The following is a 22726-nucleotide window of genomic DNA, read 5'->3' on the forward strand; positions in this document are numbered from 1 at the left end:
GTGAGTGAGACGGTGAATGGTACTTGACTCTTACACACCCTCTGGTGGCAGTCTTTCAAATTATCCCAAAATAATCACAGTTCGAGAAGGTGAGTCGGACTACCTATACTTCTAACACTGTGGTTAATGGAATCAAAGCTCAAGATCAATAAAATTATCAATAAACAACTTAACTTTTTTAAAATCTTTTCGTTGCAGTACTTCATTACATTTGTTGCAATGGTTTATTTTTAAAAACTATTATTATCTAATTCGAAGAAGCGCATATTGAAATGAAGAACACAAACGCAATCAAACTTTTGAATTAAAATCACTGCTCTATGATCATTTTCATTTTTGCGATAACAAAAACTTTAAAGCGAGCCATGCTAAAATTATATATTTTCAACATCAAATAGACATATAAACAAATTATTTTCTTCTTAATATTAAATATTCATAATAAACATAATATTAAACGTAGAAATATTCATGTATAAAAAAAAATCTAAAATTATGTCTTCTGTGAAGAAATTTTATGTAAAAAGGCCCCGTGCTTTCTTTAAAAAATTATTTTATGTTTTGACATTAAAAAATTGTTGCAATATTGCATTATCGAATTTATGTAACTGTTCCACACAAATCATAATTGAATTACAAGATGCTAGAGTAATATTCATAAGCTATGAAGAAAATATTGTTAATAACTTTAATAATTAATAATTTTGTTAATAATTGTAATAATTATATTCGTAGCCTATAAATATTACAATTACAGCTTACAATTCGTTTGCTTTGTGTATAACGTTCAAATAAACACAAAGTTTATTTATTTTTATTTATTTATCACAAATAAACCGGAAAACTGTTTTGTAGATCTGGACGATTTTGTTTTGCATCGCATTGTTTTTCTCCGCGAATACTTCCGTCGCTTCTGGTCGTCTTGACATCCCGTTGCGAAGAACTCTATACTAGTACCATGACCGATATTTTCACCGTTTTTCAATATGTTTCGTACATTTGCACTGTACATACAGTCGTTTTGAAGCTGTCGCAAATCATAGTGAGATGCCTGAAATTAATCATACGATGGATGAGGTTAAGATATATCGAGACTTATTTCTCATTTTTGTTTTCATTGTTATAAGTGTTAATTAATAAATTTTTTTTAATTTTCTTCTCTTAAATAATGGGATTCGAGATCTGAGAAAAGAATATCATAATTATTTCAAATTTTTTAATATTTTAAATAAAAAATTAAATTTGGAATCAGGTGTTAAAAAAAACAACGTATTAAAAAAAATGTTATCTTATAAAAAAAGCTATCTCTTTCTCAAATTTGACAATCTTCACATGAACTTTTTTCTTGCTTTCACGTCAACGAACTCTTTCACTACTTCATTAATATCTACTTATCAACACATTCTCGATTGACAACAATGCCAATGAATTTAACCGTTCCTGACTCATGAAAGACTGCAAATACGTTTTTATGAGCTATAATTTACTGAAGCTACGTTCCCCACTAGTAACTGTATTGAAATTGTGCAGCAATTTTTGAACAGTAATTTTTTTCCCCTAAGCGGCGCCCCCATGTTTTGGCGCACTGGGCGGTTGCCCGAGTCGCCTACTCCAAGAACCGTCCCTGAGAATATATATGTGTTTTCTAAATATGTTACAGTTTTAAAGTCCAGGAGTACGTTCCGAGTTATGCATAAAGCACATGATGCATCATTTATCCTTGTTGTTCACTAAGTAATAAAAAAGAATAAAATGATACATCATGCGCTTCATGCGTAACTCGAAACTCACCCTAGGAAACTATGAAATAATTGAAATAATAATTAAGATAACAAAAACAATTAATTCTCTATTAAAAAAAAATATTTATAAAATTCTTATTTTTTACAGAACTCTCCAATTATAATTCTATTAAAACAGATACAATATTAGAAACTAAAAATTTTTAAATATTTTCTTTAAAATGACATTCTGATAATTATGTATATTAAGGGACACTGCACCGATGATCTTGACCTTGACATATGTTGACAAGGTCATGATTCTGAGTAACTTTGCCTTAACAACTAGATGGCGGTCTCTTATAGATTCTAAGGTATTTAGACTTAAAGATTTAATTTATGTAATTATTTACATTAAAGGACACCGCGTCGATGAACTTGACCTTAACATACGTTGTCAAGTTCGTGATCCTGAGTGACCTCCAGATTTTAGGTGATCGTCCTTCGTTAAAAAGTTATTAACAAAAAAAGTTTGAAAAAGTCTCCTTTTTACTATATGTAATAGAAATTTTCTGTTTTAAAATAATATTTTACGACTTTTCCACGCAAAGCGACTCTCACCCCACCTCTCTCCCTACTTAGGGGCGCACGACTTCCACGCGAAGCAACTCTCACCTCTCCCTCCCTGCTTAGGGGCGCACGACTTCCACGCGAAACGACTCTCTCCCCATCTTCTTCCCTGCTTAGGGGAGAAAGTCGTACGTGCCCTAACAGGGGGAAGGTGGGGTGAAAGTTACTTCGCGTGGAAAGTCGTAAAATATATTTTAAAGCAGGCTGCTTCATATAGTATAGAAAAGACAAACCATTTTTCAAACTTTAAGTTTAAATATCTCAGAAACTATAAAAGACCGCTATCTAGTTGTTAAGGAAAAGTTACTCAAAATCATGACCTTGACAACTATGTCAAGATCAAGGTCATCGACGCGGTGCTAATATGCATAATTACCGTTACCTCATTTTTTAGTATTATTGCTACATACTATTTGTTGTTATATATTTGTACAATTAAATTCGGTATGTAATTTTACATTGAGATGTATTCTATATATTTTTTATTAAATTTACGAGAATTTGTCAATCACAGCAATATGACTGTTATTCGCGGAAGCACAACAACAAAGGAATTCAAAATCAGCGTACCTGAACCACTTTCCAAAAAGTGGATTTCCGACGATATTCCGGGCTTTTCTTGCGTGAACAGGACTCCTCTTGCCAAGTGACATTATACATGCTAACGTCGCTGCTTGTCGGCCAAACTAGACGCGCCTTGACTTCTCCACAATGGCAATTCATGCGACGCACATGAAGACCGGCCTGCGTTCGCTCGCATCTGCGAGAACGTCTCCCGACGTCGGCTTCAATGAAAGGTCACTGCTTTCGTTGGTTATCCCGATTACACTGGACTTAGAAGGGAGACTGAGGGAAGGACTGATGAGCTATCATTATCGAGGATCAAGCCAGTTTGGTATCTTACCGTACGCCATATAATCGGTGCTATTGAAGACCTTGGACGCTTTGCGTGAAGTAAGGCGCCGACCGCCGTACATCGCCACCGCCTGCACCTGAAGGAAGTACTGGCACTTGAGCTCCAAATTTTTCAATTCATAGCAGGTCTTATCCTGGAAAGCAAATACAGAAAACTCGATTACGCTAAAAAACGTTTAATCGGATGAAAAAATTATCGGATGGCAAAATCTCGAATATTCAGAAGCTAAAAATTGTTATTAATTAATAATAGGTTAATTAATCATAATTAATTATACAGGTCTACATGAACTTTGACCCAGAAGCAGTACGTAATCCTGAACGTTTTGAACATGCCAGAACCAAATTATTCCCGTCAAGTTTCTGAGATATTCTAATTTTAAAGTGTTAAAAAGATCTATTTCGAATATTTTTAGATTAGAATATCTTGTAAACCTGATATGATGGAGAAATATGGGCTACAGATTCGAATTCAGCATGAAAAAAATCTATGAAACTCACCTATAATTATAAATGGGTCAAAACAATATAATAAAAAAATAGATATATTGCAAATATGTTACCATCATTATCTGAACTCAGAGTTACGAACAGAAATGTGACGGTTATGGACTCTATTCTTTTTATTCTTAATTTTTTATTTTTTTTCTTCTTTGAACTTTTTTTTTATAGTGTATGTGTTTTTGCGAATTTTACTCCGCTTTTCTCTCTTACAAGAAAAGTGACGACTTTTTATCATTAAATATATATAGCTGTGGCAAGGCTGCCGTTTTAAGATTAATTATATACTAGCCGACTTAGTGGAGGAATTGAAGGGGATGGTGATAGCAGCGAACTTCAGCTAAGGGCGGTAAACGTACTGCAATACATCTCAATTTTTTTTTATTTCACTGTGTTGATCCATTTATAATCATAGGTAATTTTCGTAGAAGATACTTTTTCATGCTGAATTCAAATCCGTAGCCCATCATATGAAGTTTACGAGTTATTCTAATTTAAAAATGTCCGATAGGCCTTTTTGGCACTTTAAGATTAGGATATCTCAGAAACTTAACGTGATGGAGCAACTTTAGCTGCGAATTTGATTTTAGTATATCAAAAATCATCAGAATTACATATTGTCGTTTCTGAGTAAAAAATTTTTTTTTCTGTAGACTTGTGTTATTATATTTAAATTTATTATGTAATATGTAAAATTAAAAATTGATCAATTTAAAGTGAATCTCGATTTATATATAGGTATGTCTCAATCTTATTTTTTTTAATTCCGAGCACATATCGGAATGTTACCTCTTTTAAAATTATGTATACGTTTACATTTAATTATTTAGAATGGAATTAACTTAATTTCTTTTATATCTTGTTTGCAAATAAAAATTAAATTTTAAGAAATATACTAACGATAATGAAGAGAACTTACTTTAAGAATCGTCTTATGATAAACGAGAATAGAATCATTTGTTGGTCCGTGGATAAATCTGCTCCAAAACACTTTGTAAAACGATATCGGCACGTCCGATGCCGGTTTAATCCATCGTAAATTAATACGCAGCTTTCCACCGACGAGCCGAGCGTTAGACAAAGTCAAGTTCTGAGGTTCTTTCGGGTTCCGTGGTTCTGCAACCGAGGAGACACCATAAGATCATTGCTTCTTCACAGTGCAATGCTAATTATATTAGGTGTTTGAATAAGTTTCCCCCGTTTTCTAAGAGACATCGTCACGAGTACTACATGCATAGAATTCCAATGGCAACTGTTGTATTTGAGAGTATCTATACACAAGTTTTCATATTTAGTATATCTGTATATGACATTTGATGGACGTGTAAACAATAATTTTGTCATTGCATTGAAAACGTCGACTTTTGTGCCAACAAAACGGCATTTGCGAAAAATTTTACTGCATTGCTTTATTGTTAAGAAAAGTGCAGCTGAAAGTTATCGTTGCTCGTGGAGGTGTATGGGAGCATGCGCCATCAGAAAGAGTGATTTCAACGCTTTAGAAGTGATGATTTCGATATAAGATGGAGAACATAAAGATGCACCGAAAAATTAAAAGATGAACAACTGGAAGCATTACTTGATGAAGATTCATGTCAAACGCTGAAAGAATTGTTAGAGGCATTAAATGTTGATTAATCAACTGTTAGCAAACGTTGAAAAGCAAAATTTCACAAAAAAAACAGCGGAAACTTATTCAAACACTATATAACGAAACTACATGCTTCGCGTATATGTTCTACAGTGAATATGATGAAGAAAATAATTTCGCGCTGTAGTAAACGATTGTTGCAATTCGATTGATAAATATATTTTTTATTCCATATGCTTTTTCTATATGTATATGTGATATGCAGAAATTTTTTCTGAATTAACAGGCGACACTTTGCAATTTTTAAATAACATAAAATACTTTTTTATCAAATTGTATAACGTATATGCAATATATATTCAATATAAGTTAGTTCAATAAATTACAGAATAATTTGATCAAATACAATATATTATATAAAAATTATTCTATATTTACGAATACAAAATGTGTTCCCTTCTGGTAACTGAAGGTATTGAAGGTAAATGAAGTAGTAAAACAAATCATCTCGACTCGGCTGATTCAAAATGATAATCGTGCACAGATGTGATTTCTAGCTGATTTTTTATCTGCTTAGGAACGACTGAAATACTTAATCCGGTTTTACATGATCCGTTGATGCGTGAACCGTTTATTATATTAATTAGTCTTCTTTTTATGAACTAAACCCGTTTGGCATGATCGTGATGAAGACAGAAAGTTTATATAAAAATATATTAACGAGCCAGACTCATTTGAGACTCATTTAAGATAATACTTGACATTATAATCTGTTTATTTTTAATATAATGTCAATACTTGACATTATGATTTATTTTTCGCTGCTTATAATATCTGTATTCATAACTATGGCTACATTTCCTTTTGTCGCAACCTTTCGGTGGTAGATATGTTTGTTTTCGTATTAGCCATTGGCCTTCATTCTGGTGAAGCTTAATTTGCGTGCGAAAGGTCAACATTAAGCAATACTTACCGTAGCGATTTGCGCAAGAGATTAACGCGACTCGGAAACTTTTCACTGTGGGTTAATAGCCCGAATTCCAACAAACAAAGTTCTCAAACACGAACACGCAGGTAAATTTTCTTCTGTGGAACATTACGCATGTTCGACCTCGCGTGAGACGAGTTGTTCCACAAGTTCGGACAATTAACGATAATAACTCTTTCTCTCCCTCTCTCTCTCTCTCTCTCTTTCTCATTCTAGCCTTAAATTGTTGTTTTCTCGTGTCAATTTAGAATGCAGGAATGACGGATTTAAACGTTTCACGAAGACTGACATTGGTTTGGACCATCGATGATAATAGCCACTGAGTAAGAATATAAAACTTGCTACATTTGCAAGTTTTAATCCGACATTATAACTTTATTTTCACCGTTAAGTTTTCACATATATTGCATAGTATTATTTTATTTATATATATATATATATACAGTGCTTGCCAAAAGTTCCGGGCCGGCTGAATATCTCGGAAAGTAGGTATGCATTTTTGAGAAAAACGTTTTAGACAAAAATTGTAGATTTTAAAAAGATCTATTAGAAGTGTGATTTAGTTTTGAGGTTTTTTTGTCAAAAACAGATTTATTTAAACAAGATGATGAACGTATACCTTAATCAAAATATTTTCCTTCGTTTTGTATAACTTTTTCCCATGTTTCTGGCAAAAGATGAATTTCGCGATGATAAAAAGATTCTTCTTTGGAGTTGATTCTATTTTCAACAAATTTTCGCATATCTTCGAAATTCATGTGACATCATGAAAGTGTGTACCCTTTAGAGCATGTTGCATCGACCGGAACAAGTGAAAATTAGATGGAGCAATGTCTGAAGAATATGCGGGGTGCGCTAAGATTTCCAATTCCAGCTCTAATCGTTTACTCGCAATTGAAGATCATTTTTGGTCTAATGTTTGCTTCAATTTGTATAATTGTTGTCGATAATGATCATGTACACAATATCTTCTTGACCCACTAAATACACAGTAATACCTTTATTGAACCATGAATATTGCGCCTCGAAGTGAATGTTGCTGGTTGGCCTGAATGAACCCATGATTTTTTGGGATTATCAAAATAGATCCATTTTTCATCCCCAGTAACAATTCGATACAAAAAACTCCTCTTTTTTTATCTGGCGATCAACGAAACGCAAATGTTCAATCGGTTCGCAATGGCATTTTCCGATAACTGATGTGGAACCCATTTTCCTTCTTTGTGAATCTTTTTCATATCATGTAAGCGTTTAGTTACTGTTGTACGATCAACATTTAATTCTCTGGCAAGTTCTGAAGTGAATTGTATTGAATTTTCGTCCAATAATACTTGCAAATCCGCATTTTCCAGCTTTTTTGATTGTCCCGAGCGATCTTTGTCGTTAACATTGAAAATCACCACTTTTGAATCGTCTGAACCAATATTCACATGTCTTAATTGATGGAGCAACATTATCATAAGTTTTTATCAGAATTCTATAACCTTCAGCCGCCATTTTCTTCTGATTAAGAAACAAAAGCAACTCATGTCAAAAATGCTATTTAGGAAGCTCCATTTTTTAAATGATATAAACACTAAACACGATGTTTACTGCGTCTATTGTTAGTAAATGACTAAATATCATGGAATAATAATAAAGTATTAAGAAACAATAGCTGAGAAAAATATTTTAGACAAAAATTATGAGGTTTAAAAAGATCTATTTAATGATCTTATTAGTTTGACCTTATTCGGCGTCGCCAATGTCATGTCAAGGTCACATCAATTTTTTTAAATTGGACACCTTATTTTTTATTCCTGAATCTAATAGCCGATGTCAAAAGCTTTTCAAAATGGTACAATAAAGTTCATTTTCATTATGTGCTTTTCGAGTTATAAGGCGTGAAAATTAATTACCGCCATTATATATATAGTATTACCCAAAGTGTCCGATGGGCGACTAAAATCTCTTGAATATTGTTCAGCATCATGCCCTGAATAACACTTGTTAAGGTCATTGGAAATGATTTTTCTTATTTTCATTTTTACGTAAAAATGAATTTTCAATACAAAATGTATATACAGGGTGTCCCGCAATATATATGTATATATATATATATATATACACTCACCTTTCGTTTTAAAGGGCCTGGAAGGTTGTGAATATCCGCGTGATCCATTTCCATTGATAGCCGCCACACGAAACTGATACCAGTGTCCTGTTTTCAGCCTACCTCGAAGGGTCGCGTGTGGTTTCGTTGACACGTGACATACAGTCCAGGAACTCAATCTAGATTCTATGTATCTAGGGCCGACCAGATGACGCACTAAATACCGAACATCCCTGTCATTGTCGTTAGCGGACATGTTGCTGATATCTGACCTGCTATTGCGCCACGTCAGAAGTACTAGATTCCTCTTTTGCTGTTGTATCTGTAGATTCTCGGGTATAGCTGGCAGATCTAATTTAAATTGGAAATCATTATTCACAATAAGTAAATAGTCATACAATAAAATTACCAAGCTTTTTATACATTTGCAGATTTTTTAATTAAGAGTCAATTTTTACGTAATTAGAATGTCGAATTAGAGCACATTTCATGAATTTTCCACATATTTATGACGTTAATTATCATTGTAATTTATTTTTAAATTTCAACTCGAATAAAACGAAGTTAAACTTAAAATTAAATGATGAATAAGGTCCTAATATCTGTTTATATTTCTAAAACTTACTTTTTGAAGTCTTCATCTTTGTGATTCGCTTTTGCAATTTACAAAATTGCTAATCTGTAGGATACAGATACGAAAAGGAAATAAACACATGACTTACAAAGGCTGTGTTTCAAAATTGACTACCAGTAAAATTGAAAACCTGTAGTACACGTAACGTAAACTGTAGCATTATCAGCGTTGACAGTAAATTTGGAACACAGCCAAAATAACAACTGCCATACTCACCGTTTCGACTGTCCAAACCAATAGGATGCATGCACGTGATGCCACAATCGTGAGAGCAACACTTCGCCAAATCCGGACAGCGGGAGTCATCGACGCAGGCGATCAAACAAGCGGCTTCGAAAGGCGTCATGGACATTCTCTCAGGACAATAACCAGGTTTCGTGTAATTTGACGCCAAGCAATTTTCCACGCACTACGGTATGATGGCAAAATATTATGAGAAAGGAGATTTATTTAAACATATTCATTCCTAATTTTTTTTATACATTTGACATTCTTTTCCTTATCATTAAGAAATGTACCAGCGCATATATAACACCCATAAATTATAAAAATTTCATAAACACGTATCTATTCAAGGATACTTATCTATATATATAATTAGCATTCGTCTCAAAATAGCTATATAAGTGAGTGCTCAAGTTTTGCGCGGCATGACGATGTTTTCATCGTCGTTATCATCATCATTAATGAAAATGTAATTTGCGCGAATGCAAAGTCGATAGCGCGATGCAAGAAAAAACTACTGCTTGGATTCCTATCCTAATAATGTTTTAATATGAGTGCAATAGGCAGTATGCAAGCATTTTCATACAATTTAACAAAGATTTGTTTCAAAGAATTACTATTCAAACATAATTAAAAAATTGATTATAATTATTATTCTAATATCTAAGCCAATAAAATCCATGTATTGATATTATTATAATTCTATTACGAAGTAAATGCATTAAAAACATATCACGAACTTAAATACACAAAGGTTGTAAGATTTCGTAAAAAGTATTTTAAATAATTTTTTATAATATTTTGTTAAAATTATTATTCATGAAAGCTGTAAAGTTTATATATATTATTTTTGTTGATTTATATTGCTTTTTCATCCAGCGATTCTCTCATACGAAGTTATCTCTTTACCATTCCTTCAATGAGGCGGGTTTATCAAGGCCGGCTCGAACTTCATCTTAATTGAAATGCTTTCGATCTGCTCTCCATCCACGATCCGATCCAATCCCGTCGGTACCGAAAAAAATACGACGAATTGTCGTGTAAAAAGAAAAAATAAGAATACAACAAATCATTGCTGATGTTGAGTTCTACCACGATTGAGAGCTTTCCTGCCATTTTCATGGAAGCCAATTCTCGCTGCATAGTTACGAAACTGCCGCACTCCTCGATTCCGTTCAAATACGAAATGCGATTTCGGATCCTTTAAACGATCCTCGGGGCGTATTCCTGATCATCAGAATCAAGATGCCCCTTCATATATATTTTTTAAACCTAATACGCATTCGAGTAACGCGCGTTACTGTGTTTTTATGCCGTCATCATTTTCGTACAATGTAGACGCGAGAAAGCAGGTCCGGGCGAAGTTGACCGAAAAATGCAACATTTAAGATAAACGTCGACGACGTGTAAAACATATGATTACAAGCGTAATATGGTGTCTGCAAAGTGCGTGTCGTTAAGCTTAATAGCGATTGAAAGCAAATTTTCAAAGTTTCGTTAAAATAAGTACATTGTATCAAATTTCGAGATTGTGCTTCACCAAAATCTGCATTAAAACAGACGTGCCGCGTAAAAGGAAGAGTCACGAATCGTCATTTATGATTGTAATGCAACATGTTTCCTTCGTAGATCTATGCCGGATGTTGGTTGGTTTATAGTCTGCTATATCGTCTATATAGTGACACGTGCGTGTAACTAAATAGGCCATAAAGAATCACTTGAAGAAAATACATCATTCTCATTACAAACAAACGATCTTGAAGTTGCTACTTAGTGCGATTTTTGTTGCATATAAAGTGTGACATATAATCAAAGGATTTTTATCGATAATTATTTTTTAAAATCATAAGACTTCCCATATCATATCTCTTATTCTAAATCACAAGTATATAATATTTTTATAATGAACTCTGTAAAAAAAAGAGTAAACATTAATAGCATGTAAAAGATTTTTTCTGAAATGTGATATCGTATAAGTACAAACAATATCTTTTATCCAACTGATTTATACAAAAATTACACAAAAAAATGGTGTAAATATATTAGATAAATGCTTAAAATATTTAAATGCATTAAACGCGCAATGTTATCAGCAACATGATATAATTCGTTACAAGTTTTTACTTTAAAGATTATTTTAAAAATTGAATATTTGAATATGCATGAACGTATTAAATATTAATCTTTATAATAACTAATAAGAATCTTATTTTATATATATAGACCGTACATGTGAGAACATGATAAACTAGAAACCTATACCGGTCGAAGCTGGATCTTTAATGCTTTTTAAATAATTTTTATGTGAATTTATATTCTAATAAGATGTCAGATTGTGCATCAAATAATGAAATTGCTTATCAATTTAATTTGTGATATTACTATAGTAGTTTGATTGGGTTATAAGTTAGAAAAATCATTTCGGCACACAGTTCAAATAACTACATATTTAGTATATAAATTCACATAGAAATTATTTAAAAAACATTAAAGATCCAGCTTCGACCGGTATAAGCTTCTAGTTTATCATTTATAATAATTATCATTTATAAGAAATATATGACGTGTAAACCGCAAAATCAATTGTGTACTTTGATGGTTTCCTTTGCATCGATGTCTTATAAAAAATTTCATCAAGAAATGCGGAATCGTATATGAAAAATGTTGTAAAGAATGAAAAAGTAAAGGAAAGGTTGAAAAATATAAAGGCTATATTGAAATGTTTACCATTAAAAAATTGCTAAAATTTATAAAAGATTACTTATGATAAAATAATTACTTATAAAAAAAACCGGGAAAAGAGCAAATTTATTTTCTTTTTAAATATAATTAGAAAGTATTAAATTGATGTTGATATTGGAAATATCATTGGAAAAGTCAAAAGATCGACAACATCTATGTGGGTACAACTGGCGACCTTTGCGACAAGTTCTGATAAGATTTGCAAAATGACAAATCTCGGGCTCTTCCCGGAGGAGATCCAGGAACATTCTTGGGAACGTTTACGCGTTGTCGCGCTGTTACAACCGCGACATATGTCATTCGAACAGTCGGTGAAACTGGTTCGCGTACTTATTGGCCTACTTTTTACAGAGGGAAGCGAACACGCCGAGCGAAACGAACCCGTGGCACCGCACCGGACAACGTCGTCGACGGTGATTGCCTGGGGCCGTTGACCAGCTAATAAAGTTCGCAATGCGAGGGTCGCATCGTCAGTAGCGCTGCGATCAGTATATTGTTAGCGAAATCATACGTATCACGTTACCCCTTTATTATACCTATCCCCTTTCCCAGGAGATTCTCAGAGACTCTTCGGGCACCGCCCGAATAGATTCCCGATGATCCGTACCGTTGCTCCACAGAGCGGAACCGTATTCAGAAACAACCAGATAACGACATAGTATTATTTTATTTTGTATAGAAAAAACTAGAAAATTATTAATTGAACATGTTTACGAGCCAAGCTAAATGTTCATTGCTAACTACTTATATTTAATCTTCAGAAATACACAAACACGACCCGTTATCGGGTCAATGTGAACAAAAATTTACATAAAAATCGTTATAAATTATTTCTATCCACTTTATACAATTTTATTCCTAACGTGGTCACATTAGGTGTTGAGCAGTCGCATTAGTCGATTTTTTCTTGAATATTCGGTATTTCTTCACTATTTCGGATTACTATGATCCCTTGTTATTTTACTTTTGATCCCATTGTACTAACAATATATTTAATTTCTACATTCATAAATGATGAAAAGATCATTACAAATTTAAAGTTAAAATAATTCATGAAATGCTTGTATTGTAACGTCTGTGTATAATAAAATAAATGATACCTGAATAGAAAAGTCAGCAATTACATGGTTAATCTATAAGACTTCTTGAAAACGGAGAATTCAAAAATTACTGTAACATGTGTTACGTTTGTTTTTTAAATGAGTTACAAAAGTGAGAGAACAATTAAGAAGATGAAAAAAGAAATGTAAAAGGAGTGGGTAACATGTGAGAATCATTAGGAAGAGGATAAAGATTGTACTAACTGGGTTATCGTAACCCAATGTGGTGTTCAAGAGTTAAAGTAGAGATATTGAAAAATCAATAAATTTTGAGTTTATTACTTTATTCTGACACATGATTCACATAATATATCAAATATCTAGTAAACTATTCCTTTTTTTATAATTGTTCCTTAATACTTTTATGCAGAACAATGAAATCAAGTGATATATATAGAAAACACATAATCGCTTATTTGAAGAATTACGTACCTAATTGCATTAATTGTAAAATGCATAATTTTTTAAATAAGCAACTTGTGATTTCTTTACACCAATTAATTCATCTCATTATTCCGTGCATAAAAGTATTAATCTTTATACTATTATAAAAAAAAATTAATAATAACTTACGAGATATTTAATATTTTATGTCAAAATGTACTTGAATAAAGTATAAAATAACTCGAAAACTATCGATTTTTCAATATCTGTATTCTAATACTCTTACATAACGTATAGAATAATTAGAGGAATTATATTATCTAAAAAAATCATATAATTACATCTAAAAAGGTGGAAGTGATTTTCTATCTATATAGCGTCTCCTTAGAAAAGGACTTCGTTAGAAAAATAGCATAAATATGTCTCCTACAAAACAGTTCCACTTTCATCTAAAATATTTTTTCATATCGTCAAAAATAAATGAAATATTCAAGGCTTTCAAGTTAAATGGACCACCATATATACAATATATATATATATGTATATGTATATGTTCGTAATATGTGTACGTAATATTTCTTTCTGATTCCTCTCCCTATCTCCTCTCTCTGTTTCTCTCTTGACTACATTTTCCACAAAAATACGAAAACGATTGGTAGCTTGACTTCCGCGTTCCGTTGCCAGTTAAGATATGTTGCAAGTCAAACGGGAATATTACACATCGAATCTCAGCGTATAATGTTATCAGAGTCGATTTCTATTTATTATTGAATTTTTTATGTGTTATTAAAAGTACATAATTGTATAATTAGGTAATTGTATAGGTTTATTATATTTTCCTCACATTCTAACACAGTCTCGGGGTGGATATATTATATATAACTTTTTAATCTAAACAGTGCTTGTATAAGTCAAATCTTTGTAAACAAGAATTTTTTTAATTTTACAAATAAAACATAAATTACAGTATATAATATATAAAATTGTATGTATGCAAAACACACGTAATATTATAAATTAATAAATAATCCGAAAAGTGTTATATATGGCATACGAATCTCTATATGATAGTTTACAAAGATTTAACTATACAAGCGCTGTTTATCATTGGCTGGTTAGACATGGAATTCTACTCTCTACAGATAACACCTGTATGACTTGGCAATATGAGATATTATCAAGAGTATGGAAAAGGAGCACTATTATTACTTCTAGGCTCTTACATAATAACATTGTTTTTATAAAATGAGGCCTTATTCATTACAAGGATATATTATTTCATTATATAACTTCTAGCTAAATTAATAAAATAAAACAATCAATATCAATATACCTTACGATATTATTTCAATTTTATTTAGTTACAACAATATTATTATAAACTAATGTTTTGTTATTTACTGATTCAATGATTTAAGAGATTCATAACAAAGTTTTAATTTATGATTTAAAATTTTTTTTTAAATACAGAGATACGTGTAGTTATATGTAAACTCCATATTATAATTTAATAAAAGGGATGAATTGTAATAAGAGTGACTTTAATCTATTATTATTAGTTAATAGTTGAGAGTGTGCAGATTGTTTTAAAAAAATTTCTAATTCTACAAGATTTCATATTATTTATAGACATGTATATTTTCATGTAACAAAAGCTTTATATTAACAAGTATTTCTACATTTATGAAACAAGTAATTTAGATAATAATAAAGATTGTAAAAAATTCCTAAACAAAAAAACATCACAAAATGCTTACAATTACGAGGGCGGTTTGAAAAGTCTGTGCAAAGTCTAAAATATGGCACCAGTACGTATCGAGATTTTTAGTATCTGGCAATTCTTGAAGGAACTCTTTCCGAACTCACGAACTTTTCAAACCGTCCTCGTATGTAGGAATATTTTATTTAAAAAATTAGATTTTAAATACGGACTACGAATTTCTGAAAAGATTAGGGTATTGTTCTAGTTTTCTCTGATACATTTCCTTCGATGTGCATCATAAAAAATGAATGAACGATTGTCGCTTTCGCGGTACTTGCATCGCTAGTGATAATCGCCCTCGGGACGTAAAAGGGTGAAAAGAGCAATCCGAGGTGCGCGATCTGATGAAGCGTCGTCACGGTCGAAGAATTAACTTCGCCGATGCGCGCCGAGATTGTAGAGTGATATCCGAAGCGATCACGCGGATCAAAGATGTATAAGAAGACTAACGAAGTTCACCAGATCTCGCTCTTCTGTCCCTCTCTGCATCAGCAGAGAGGCATCGTCTTCTTTGTCGATCGTGCCGAAGGCGCGCAGGAGCCGATCTGTTCCAGTCGAGAGCTTCTTCGCGAAGATTGGAGCGCGCGGCCGTCGTGAAGTGATCGCGAAGATTAAGGTATGGCAGGAGACTAATGTAGTCCGCCGCGAAGATCGCCGATAGTGTCGATCGGCAATACTGAAAAATCATGCACGCCGATCCTTGCTCCATCTTCCTCCACCTCCCCCGCGGACCTGCTTTCTTTTCTTCTCTCTTCCTCCCGATCTTTCTCGCATCGGTGGACTACCCCAATTAAAGACTTCGCAAAGATCGCAGTTTGAAGTATTCATTAAGATCGATATAGCCGAGGCGGCCTTCCATCGAAGTTCATCGCGAGAATTGGCCGGCCGCTGATCGCCGTCGTTAAGAAAATTATATTGCCCATTGGCGATTCACCAGCGTCGTTTTCTTTTCGCTTCATCTTCTTCTTTCCCTTGTACTTCATTTCTTCGCACTTATTCTTTCCCTCGCAATGACACCAATAATTAACAATCAAAACGATGCCGCATGTGGAACTTGCATTTGATCGGCAAATTTCCGGTAGAGTTCTCCACGATATAACGATCGCGCTAACGAAGTCGATTGTCATAGCGGTAGTTTATCTTTTTTGCATCAACATTCTAAAGGATGCCGCCTCTTTGATATTGAAAAATTCATGTCTGCTCATTAAATCTTACTTTCAAAATGAAGTTTCGCAATGACAGTTAAATATGCTAATGCTAATGAAGTTAATTGTAATAACAGTAGATAATTACATTTTTTCTCTGATCTCTTCTATATTTTTATAACACGAGCATATAAAATTACCAATGGAATTCCATTTTGATGACTATATTGACTAAGTTAATTAATCATGAATACTAATTATTTTCTTCTTTTATTCTTCCATATTTTTACTGTTAAGGGGATCCTAAAGCCGTCTGTATTACCGACTAAATCGTAATCTTTGTATAACAATTACGTTTTTCCTCTTTTATAGATTCGAAAATTCTTTTCCAGGATTGAAATATACGCATTAATAGGTACATGTCTGTGAGGTGGAGTTTATGCCGTGAACGACAAAAAATTTTTCTCAAGATTTCAATTTCGAAATTTTTTGTCATTTTCGTCATAAACTTCACTTCACAGACATGTATTAATGTGTATACTTTAATCATGGAAAAGGATTTTAAAAAATCTATAAAAGAGAAAAAAGTAATTGTTATACAAAGATTACGATTTAGTCGGTAATACAGACGTCTTTAGGATTCCCTCGAATAATAAATAATTAACATTCGATAAAGTAATGCGTCATTGATCGAACGCCAATATTACATTGATTTACGCCAATTAATTAAAGCAATAATAAATGCTATTAAAAGAATGCGGAAAATTACGTAATGGATTGCGCGAAGATAAAAATACAACGCTATAAATTCCAATGGAACGTGCACAAAATATCTCGATAGAAATAATGCTTTGTAAATACTTCATGAATGCTTTACACTTCAAACATTAATTGGAAATGACACGTAAACTAATGAATGATATTTCGCGGAAACAAGAGCGCAAATTAACACTAATCAGGAACTATCTTTAAATTAAATTAAAAATACTAATCCTTCATATATAAAATAGAATAGAAACTAGAGAATTTAAACTTTATTCCAAAAATAACTGAAAAAAAGTAATGACTATAAGTACGGTTGAATTGGTATAAACTTTGAATATTGCTCTTTACATTCTCTGAATGAATTAAATCCATACAGCATAGAATTTGCAATAATATCGCTGCAAAATCTCTGTAATATTGCTGCAATATTGCAGCAGTGTCGCTGCAACTTTTGTGAAACTTTGTGCTATAGGGGAAGTCACTACTCTACGAATTATTTATATACGTGCAATAAAGTCACTTTTACAATGTAACTTATGAATTGGACTTATCTAAGACTTATGTATCAAATTCTTTTATTATCACGTTTCACTATTTCTATTTAATGTTTGTTAGCGCCAGATACATCCACGCAGAATGAATAGAAATTAATTTCGCCGCCAAAGATAATTTTGCCGCTTTGATGCCGGAAACGGAAAGCTTCATCGATCGCTTGCAGTCGCGGAGTTCCCGAAGATTGACGCGCCGCGCGCGATGCAGTCGAGTGCCATCGGGAAGATTGATCGTCGATGCTTCAGAATAAGAACCTGTTTTCGATAATGTCGGAAGATACATTTCTAGTGCGCCATAGGTGCACATCCGGACTTAGTGAGTTGTGCGCGGCGCAACTCTTTTATAGGCCATTACTTCGGAACTTTATTGCTGGCCGCCAGTCAGAGCTTGGAGGCTATCTCTTCGTCATTCCTTCTCGTCCACTATCCCACCCTGTCCTCTCGCAACCGCCTCCACCCCATCAATGACTCTCCGGAATCATTTCGGGACCGTTTGCTGTAATGACGTGTGTATACACGCTGGCGAAAAATATTAGCAGTAAAGCGCCCGAGTTCGCTGAAGAACTGACAAGTCAATGGATGTTGTCTCTTTTATTAGTCATGACGTTATCGCGTGACCAATTAAAATCTTTAACTTTCACTACTCGTATTGTGAATATACTTTATCTTCATTTGTGATACGCGAACATATTAGAGTCGTAAGGTGCTATTGGAGATCTCAAAGAATTAATTCAAGTTCGAGCCTATTCTACAATTGCGTAGCGTAATAGTTGTAAGTAGTTGTAGTTGTAAGAATTGATCAATCACAGTGAAATAATAAAGTAAATGCCCTCGTGAACAGATATGTACTTATGTCCGGACATTTACAAAATTTATTATTACTAATCTCACATGTTTTTTTATTACAATATTATAATTTAATTGTATTTGAAGATTACAATTAAATTGTAATATTATATTTAAAAAAGCATTTGAGATTAATAATAATATAAACAAGTATGAGAAAAATATTTTATTGTGATTGGTCAATTTTTACAACTACAACTATACGTTTACGCAATTACTGAAAAAATTTCTGGTTGAAAATGGACGAATCAGAATTTTCTGGTTAAATTTATTAGAATTCTAGTTGAGATAACCAGAATTCTGGTTGATACGTTATTTCTAGTAAAATCTACTAAAATTCTTATTTATCAGAATAATTCTCTCTCTCTCTCTCTCTCTCTCTCTCTCTCTCTCTCTCAATCAGAATTCTAGTTAATTCAATCAGAATTCTAGTTAATTCAACCAGAATTCTAGTAGATTTAACCAGAAAATTCTGATTCGTCCGTTTTTCACCAGAATTACTATTTAATCCAACCAGACCATTTTTCTCAGTATGTAGATTGGGCTTAACGTAATCAAGACATCTCCCTGTAAATGAAGATAATTTTAATATTAATTATTGTAGAAACTCTCAAAGCAGTAATAAATCGTAACAAATGAAATCACATTTTCTACTTGTGAAGAACTTATCGAGAAACGTCCGTTTTATACGATATGGCAAGTTTCTTTGGGCAGATGACCCATATACAATGTTATCGATTCGCCGTTGTTAACTGCCGAATTAGCATCGTTCGAGTTAAGTCCCACGGACGGTGGCACGGCGTGCCTCATAAATCGTCGAGCGTGACGATGAGATTCAAGTGGGCGCGGACTCAGGGACGCTCGGACTCGCATAACTAATTACACGCGAGCGAGAACCCGCAAAACCTGGACAAGCCCTGGATGAATCATCGACGTCCGCGTCTGCGATTCTTAAGAAGGCGACAAAGCGTTGAGCGAGAACCAGTTTATTTAGCGACGCTATCGAGTGTCGAATCGGCCATCGAAATTAAAATCGATCTCCACTCGGACAGCGGCGTACAATGTAGCGCGTTGATTAATCGAAGCGATTATTCCGCCTGATTGCAACGCGCGGGTCGATGCCATAAGCGCCAACAACGATCGGACTTGTTGAGAATAATGATTGTGTTTGTGCGATGCTAATATTCTACCCTGTCATTAATGCTTCCAAACTGAAATGTTAATTTTTATAATGTTCTCCAAATGTTTATCAAGTAATGCTTTTTAACGTTCAATGTAATCCAGACATAGAAAAAAATTCTCGATTACACTTTGCATATGCTAATAACTTTATATTGAAATCCACAGTAATTGGGTTGGAATAAAAGTTCGTAACACTGTATGAACTTCAAAATTCAAGCAGTTGTAACTTTGTTAAAAATGAACGAAATTTAGATTTAATAAAAGAGTTTTGAAACTTAAAATCTATACTTTTGAAAAGTTACTATGTATTTTGAGTTTCTAAGAGTTTTTACATATAGAAAACTACGAACTAGACAAAATGGAAATTTTCTTCTCACTTTGTGAGACTGTCACGCGCTTTAAAGAAACTTATATGAAAATTTTCAATTTCCTAACGTGCAAGCTTAAAGTTTTTCCTACAAAAATAATTTTTAAAAATGTTCCTAAGATTTATTGTCAATGCTTATCGCGAATTAAATAAAAAAAAAGTATTTGACTTTAATTGCTTAATTTACAATTGGATAAAAATTGTCCTATGGTAATTAAAAAGGAGAATTTTAAAGCTGAAACTTCGAATAGTATTTGTCTATTTAAAAAAAAAACAAATGAAGTGTGTAGCGTTACGATCACTCTTGTTCCAATCCAATACAATATAATACAGTAAGATTACATAACAGTGTTAGTTGAAATATTATCATATATATAAAATTACTGTTCGTTGATAATAATAATATTACAGATATTAATGGCGATACAGTTAAGATAATCTCGCTTGTACAACGTGTCCTCATCCTACGTACCTCGTCAGGATGATTCTCCCCGCATCGAGCGTCGCACCTGGCCACTCTAATGGAGTCGTACTCCTCGACGTATCGCGTCCACGATGCCAAACATCCTGGTAGCAGCAACCACCATGGCCACCATTCTGCGCAAACATCATTTTATTAACTCTTCCGCACCCAGTGAACGGAATTTTATGAGGCTTATTTTTTTCTTTATTTATAATACGCAAATGTGTGGCTTTGCAGTCAATACAATCTGGACAGTTCGCGTCCGAGTGACCTTTAGGCAGAATAAAAGGAAAACGCTACCTTCAAATCAACGTTATATAATATTAAATAATGTACATTAGACCTTTGGACGACACAATTTTTTCTGCAGGTAAGACCAAATAAATCTCAAAAGAATTGGATACTTAACGGCTCTTTGCACTTTCCTCATGCGTTCGCATCCTGCCTTGCTATCGGCATTACCTCCCACGATGGTAATTCCGAGGAAGCGCGATACGTATATACGCTTAGTATGCTACCCGCTGGGACAGCTCTCCGAGCACCATTTAGTCCATCTTAGGAATTCATCCTTTTTTACTTGCGGACTGGGCGAACGACTGACTGCTGTCGCCTGCTCCCGGAGAGATTGTTTCTTCGTTGTAACAAAAGTACGATTCATGCGGTCGCATATTCATTCGTTCACTTGGTCGATTGCGATCACAAGACATACGCTACCTGCGTCCGATCCCACGCGTCTCCTCAGAATTCCGATTGGGGCTTGTCAACAAGAAGGTAGCAGACGCAATCCGCTTTTTCGCCGTTCGCGTAAATACGGAGACCGGAATGACACGACGGAGACTGCGAGAGCCATGGAAATAAAGTGAAAATGCACGGGCATCGGTGACGATCGCGATCGATCACGCTTGTGCAGATGATAAATAAAGACTTTAAGTTGGGACTTTTGCATGAATATTGTATAAATAGACATTTAAAAATCTATGAAAAGAGATGAAAAAAACGTTAAACAATTTATATTAACGTTTTTTTCATCTCTTTTCATAGATTTTTAAATGTCTATTTATATTATTAATAGTTTTATTATTAAAATTAATTTTAAAAATAATATTAATTATTATTTTATTGCCTTATTATTATTATTATTATTATTATAAGTACTGTTATATCGGAAGAGTTACAAAGAAAATTAATATTTGCATCTTTCGTCATATTTGAATGAATTCGATCTATATCGCAGTCTGTATTTGCGATCGTAATTTGTAATATCTCATTTTTTATTTCAACAATTTTTCTAGTTTGCCTATAATTAACACCATGATCTTAATATACGTTAGGTTCGACGTGTTACGACATCGATCGTCAAAAAGAACCGCGCCTGTCGGTGACTTCAATGCCCGCTCTCAACGAGAAGGACGTGTTCGTCCTCCCGATTGTGAGAGGAGTAGAAGCAGCAGAGAAAGAGTTACTAACGACAGTCGAACGGAAACATAACGACCTCTTAATTTTTTGCCTGCTGTCAATTCACGCGTTTAATGGCCTGATCCTGGCCCGTTAATTAACGCGAATCTCTCGAAGGTGCTCGAACGCTTATGCTTGATTCCAGTGTGAATGTATATATATACTCCCATTTATCATAATTAATTATCATTAGACTGTCTTACTTAATAAGAGAAAAATTTGTTATTATAATATTATTTGCAAAAACTAAAGATCTTAAATTCGAGCTAAAATTGATTTAATTTTTTAATTAAAGAGGAAAAATTAAATAAATTAAATAAATAATTTATAATAGATATCGTCATGTATGTCACTTCATTTAATACTAAACGTAATTTCATATTTTATGCGTTCCTCTTATATATAAAACGGATGCATTCTTTCAGGTTGGTAATTATTATTGTTTAGTTTTAAAGATGAGAAAAAATAGGTACAGAAGAAAATAGCAGAAAATAGAATAACCAGCCTTTTCACTTTATTATTTATTCATACTTTTTTAGAACGTCAACCACTAGAACTTATAGAGATGCAGTTCATAATGAACAATGCACGATTATTAAATTGATATTTTGCTGGTCAATATACTGTCTGATTTTTATTAATTAAAAATTTTTTTTAATTTAATTAT

At 33.2% G+C, this 22726-nt stretch overlaps 1 protein-coding gene across 1 annotated transcript; it reads right to left on the reverse strand.

Annotated features, from left to right (window-relative positions):
• Nucleotides 1-777: 777 nt before the first annotated feature.
• Nucleotides 778-21272, reverse strand: Kal1 (anosmin-1 Kallmann syndrome 1). Its single transcript, XM_018456868.1, has 8 exons — nt 21182-21272; nt 20614-20738; nt 9289-9481; nt 8460-8789; nt 4687-4883; nt 3256-3400; nt 2922-3136; nt 778-1051 (listed from the first exon to the last, which is right to left on the reverse strand). Exons 1-8 carry the CDS (start codon nt 21270-21272, stop codon nt 815-817), a joined length of 1533 nt encoding a protein of 510 aa, XP_018312370.1. The 3' UTR covers nt 778-814.
• Between the last annotated feature and the right edge of the window lie 1454 nt (nt 21273-22726).

This window comes from Mycetomoellerius zeteki, unplaced genomic scaffold, assembly GCF_001594055.1.
Source record: "Mycetomoellerius zeteki isolate Tzet28-1 unplaced genomic scaffold, Tzet1.0 scaffold114, whole genome shotgun sequence".
NCBI classification, from domain to species: Eukaryota; Metazoa; Arthropoda; class Insecta; order Hymenoptera; family Formicidae; genus Mycetomoellerius; species Mycetomoellerius zeteki.

Coding starts and splice junctions, on each gene's coding strand:
- Kal1 (XM_018456868.1), bottom strand. CDS start 21,272: ATGCGACCGCATGAATCGTACTTTTGTTACAACGAAGAAACAATCTCT. Junction 9,482..20,613: donor GGGAGAATCATCCTGACGAG/GTACGTAGGATG, acceptor ATCATACCGTAG/TGCGTGGAAAATTGCTTGGC. Junction 4,884..8,459: donor CAGGCCCTTTAAAACGAAAG/GTGAGTGTATAT, acceptor CCTCGGTTGCAG/AACCACGGAACCCGAAAGAA.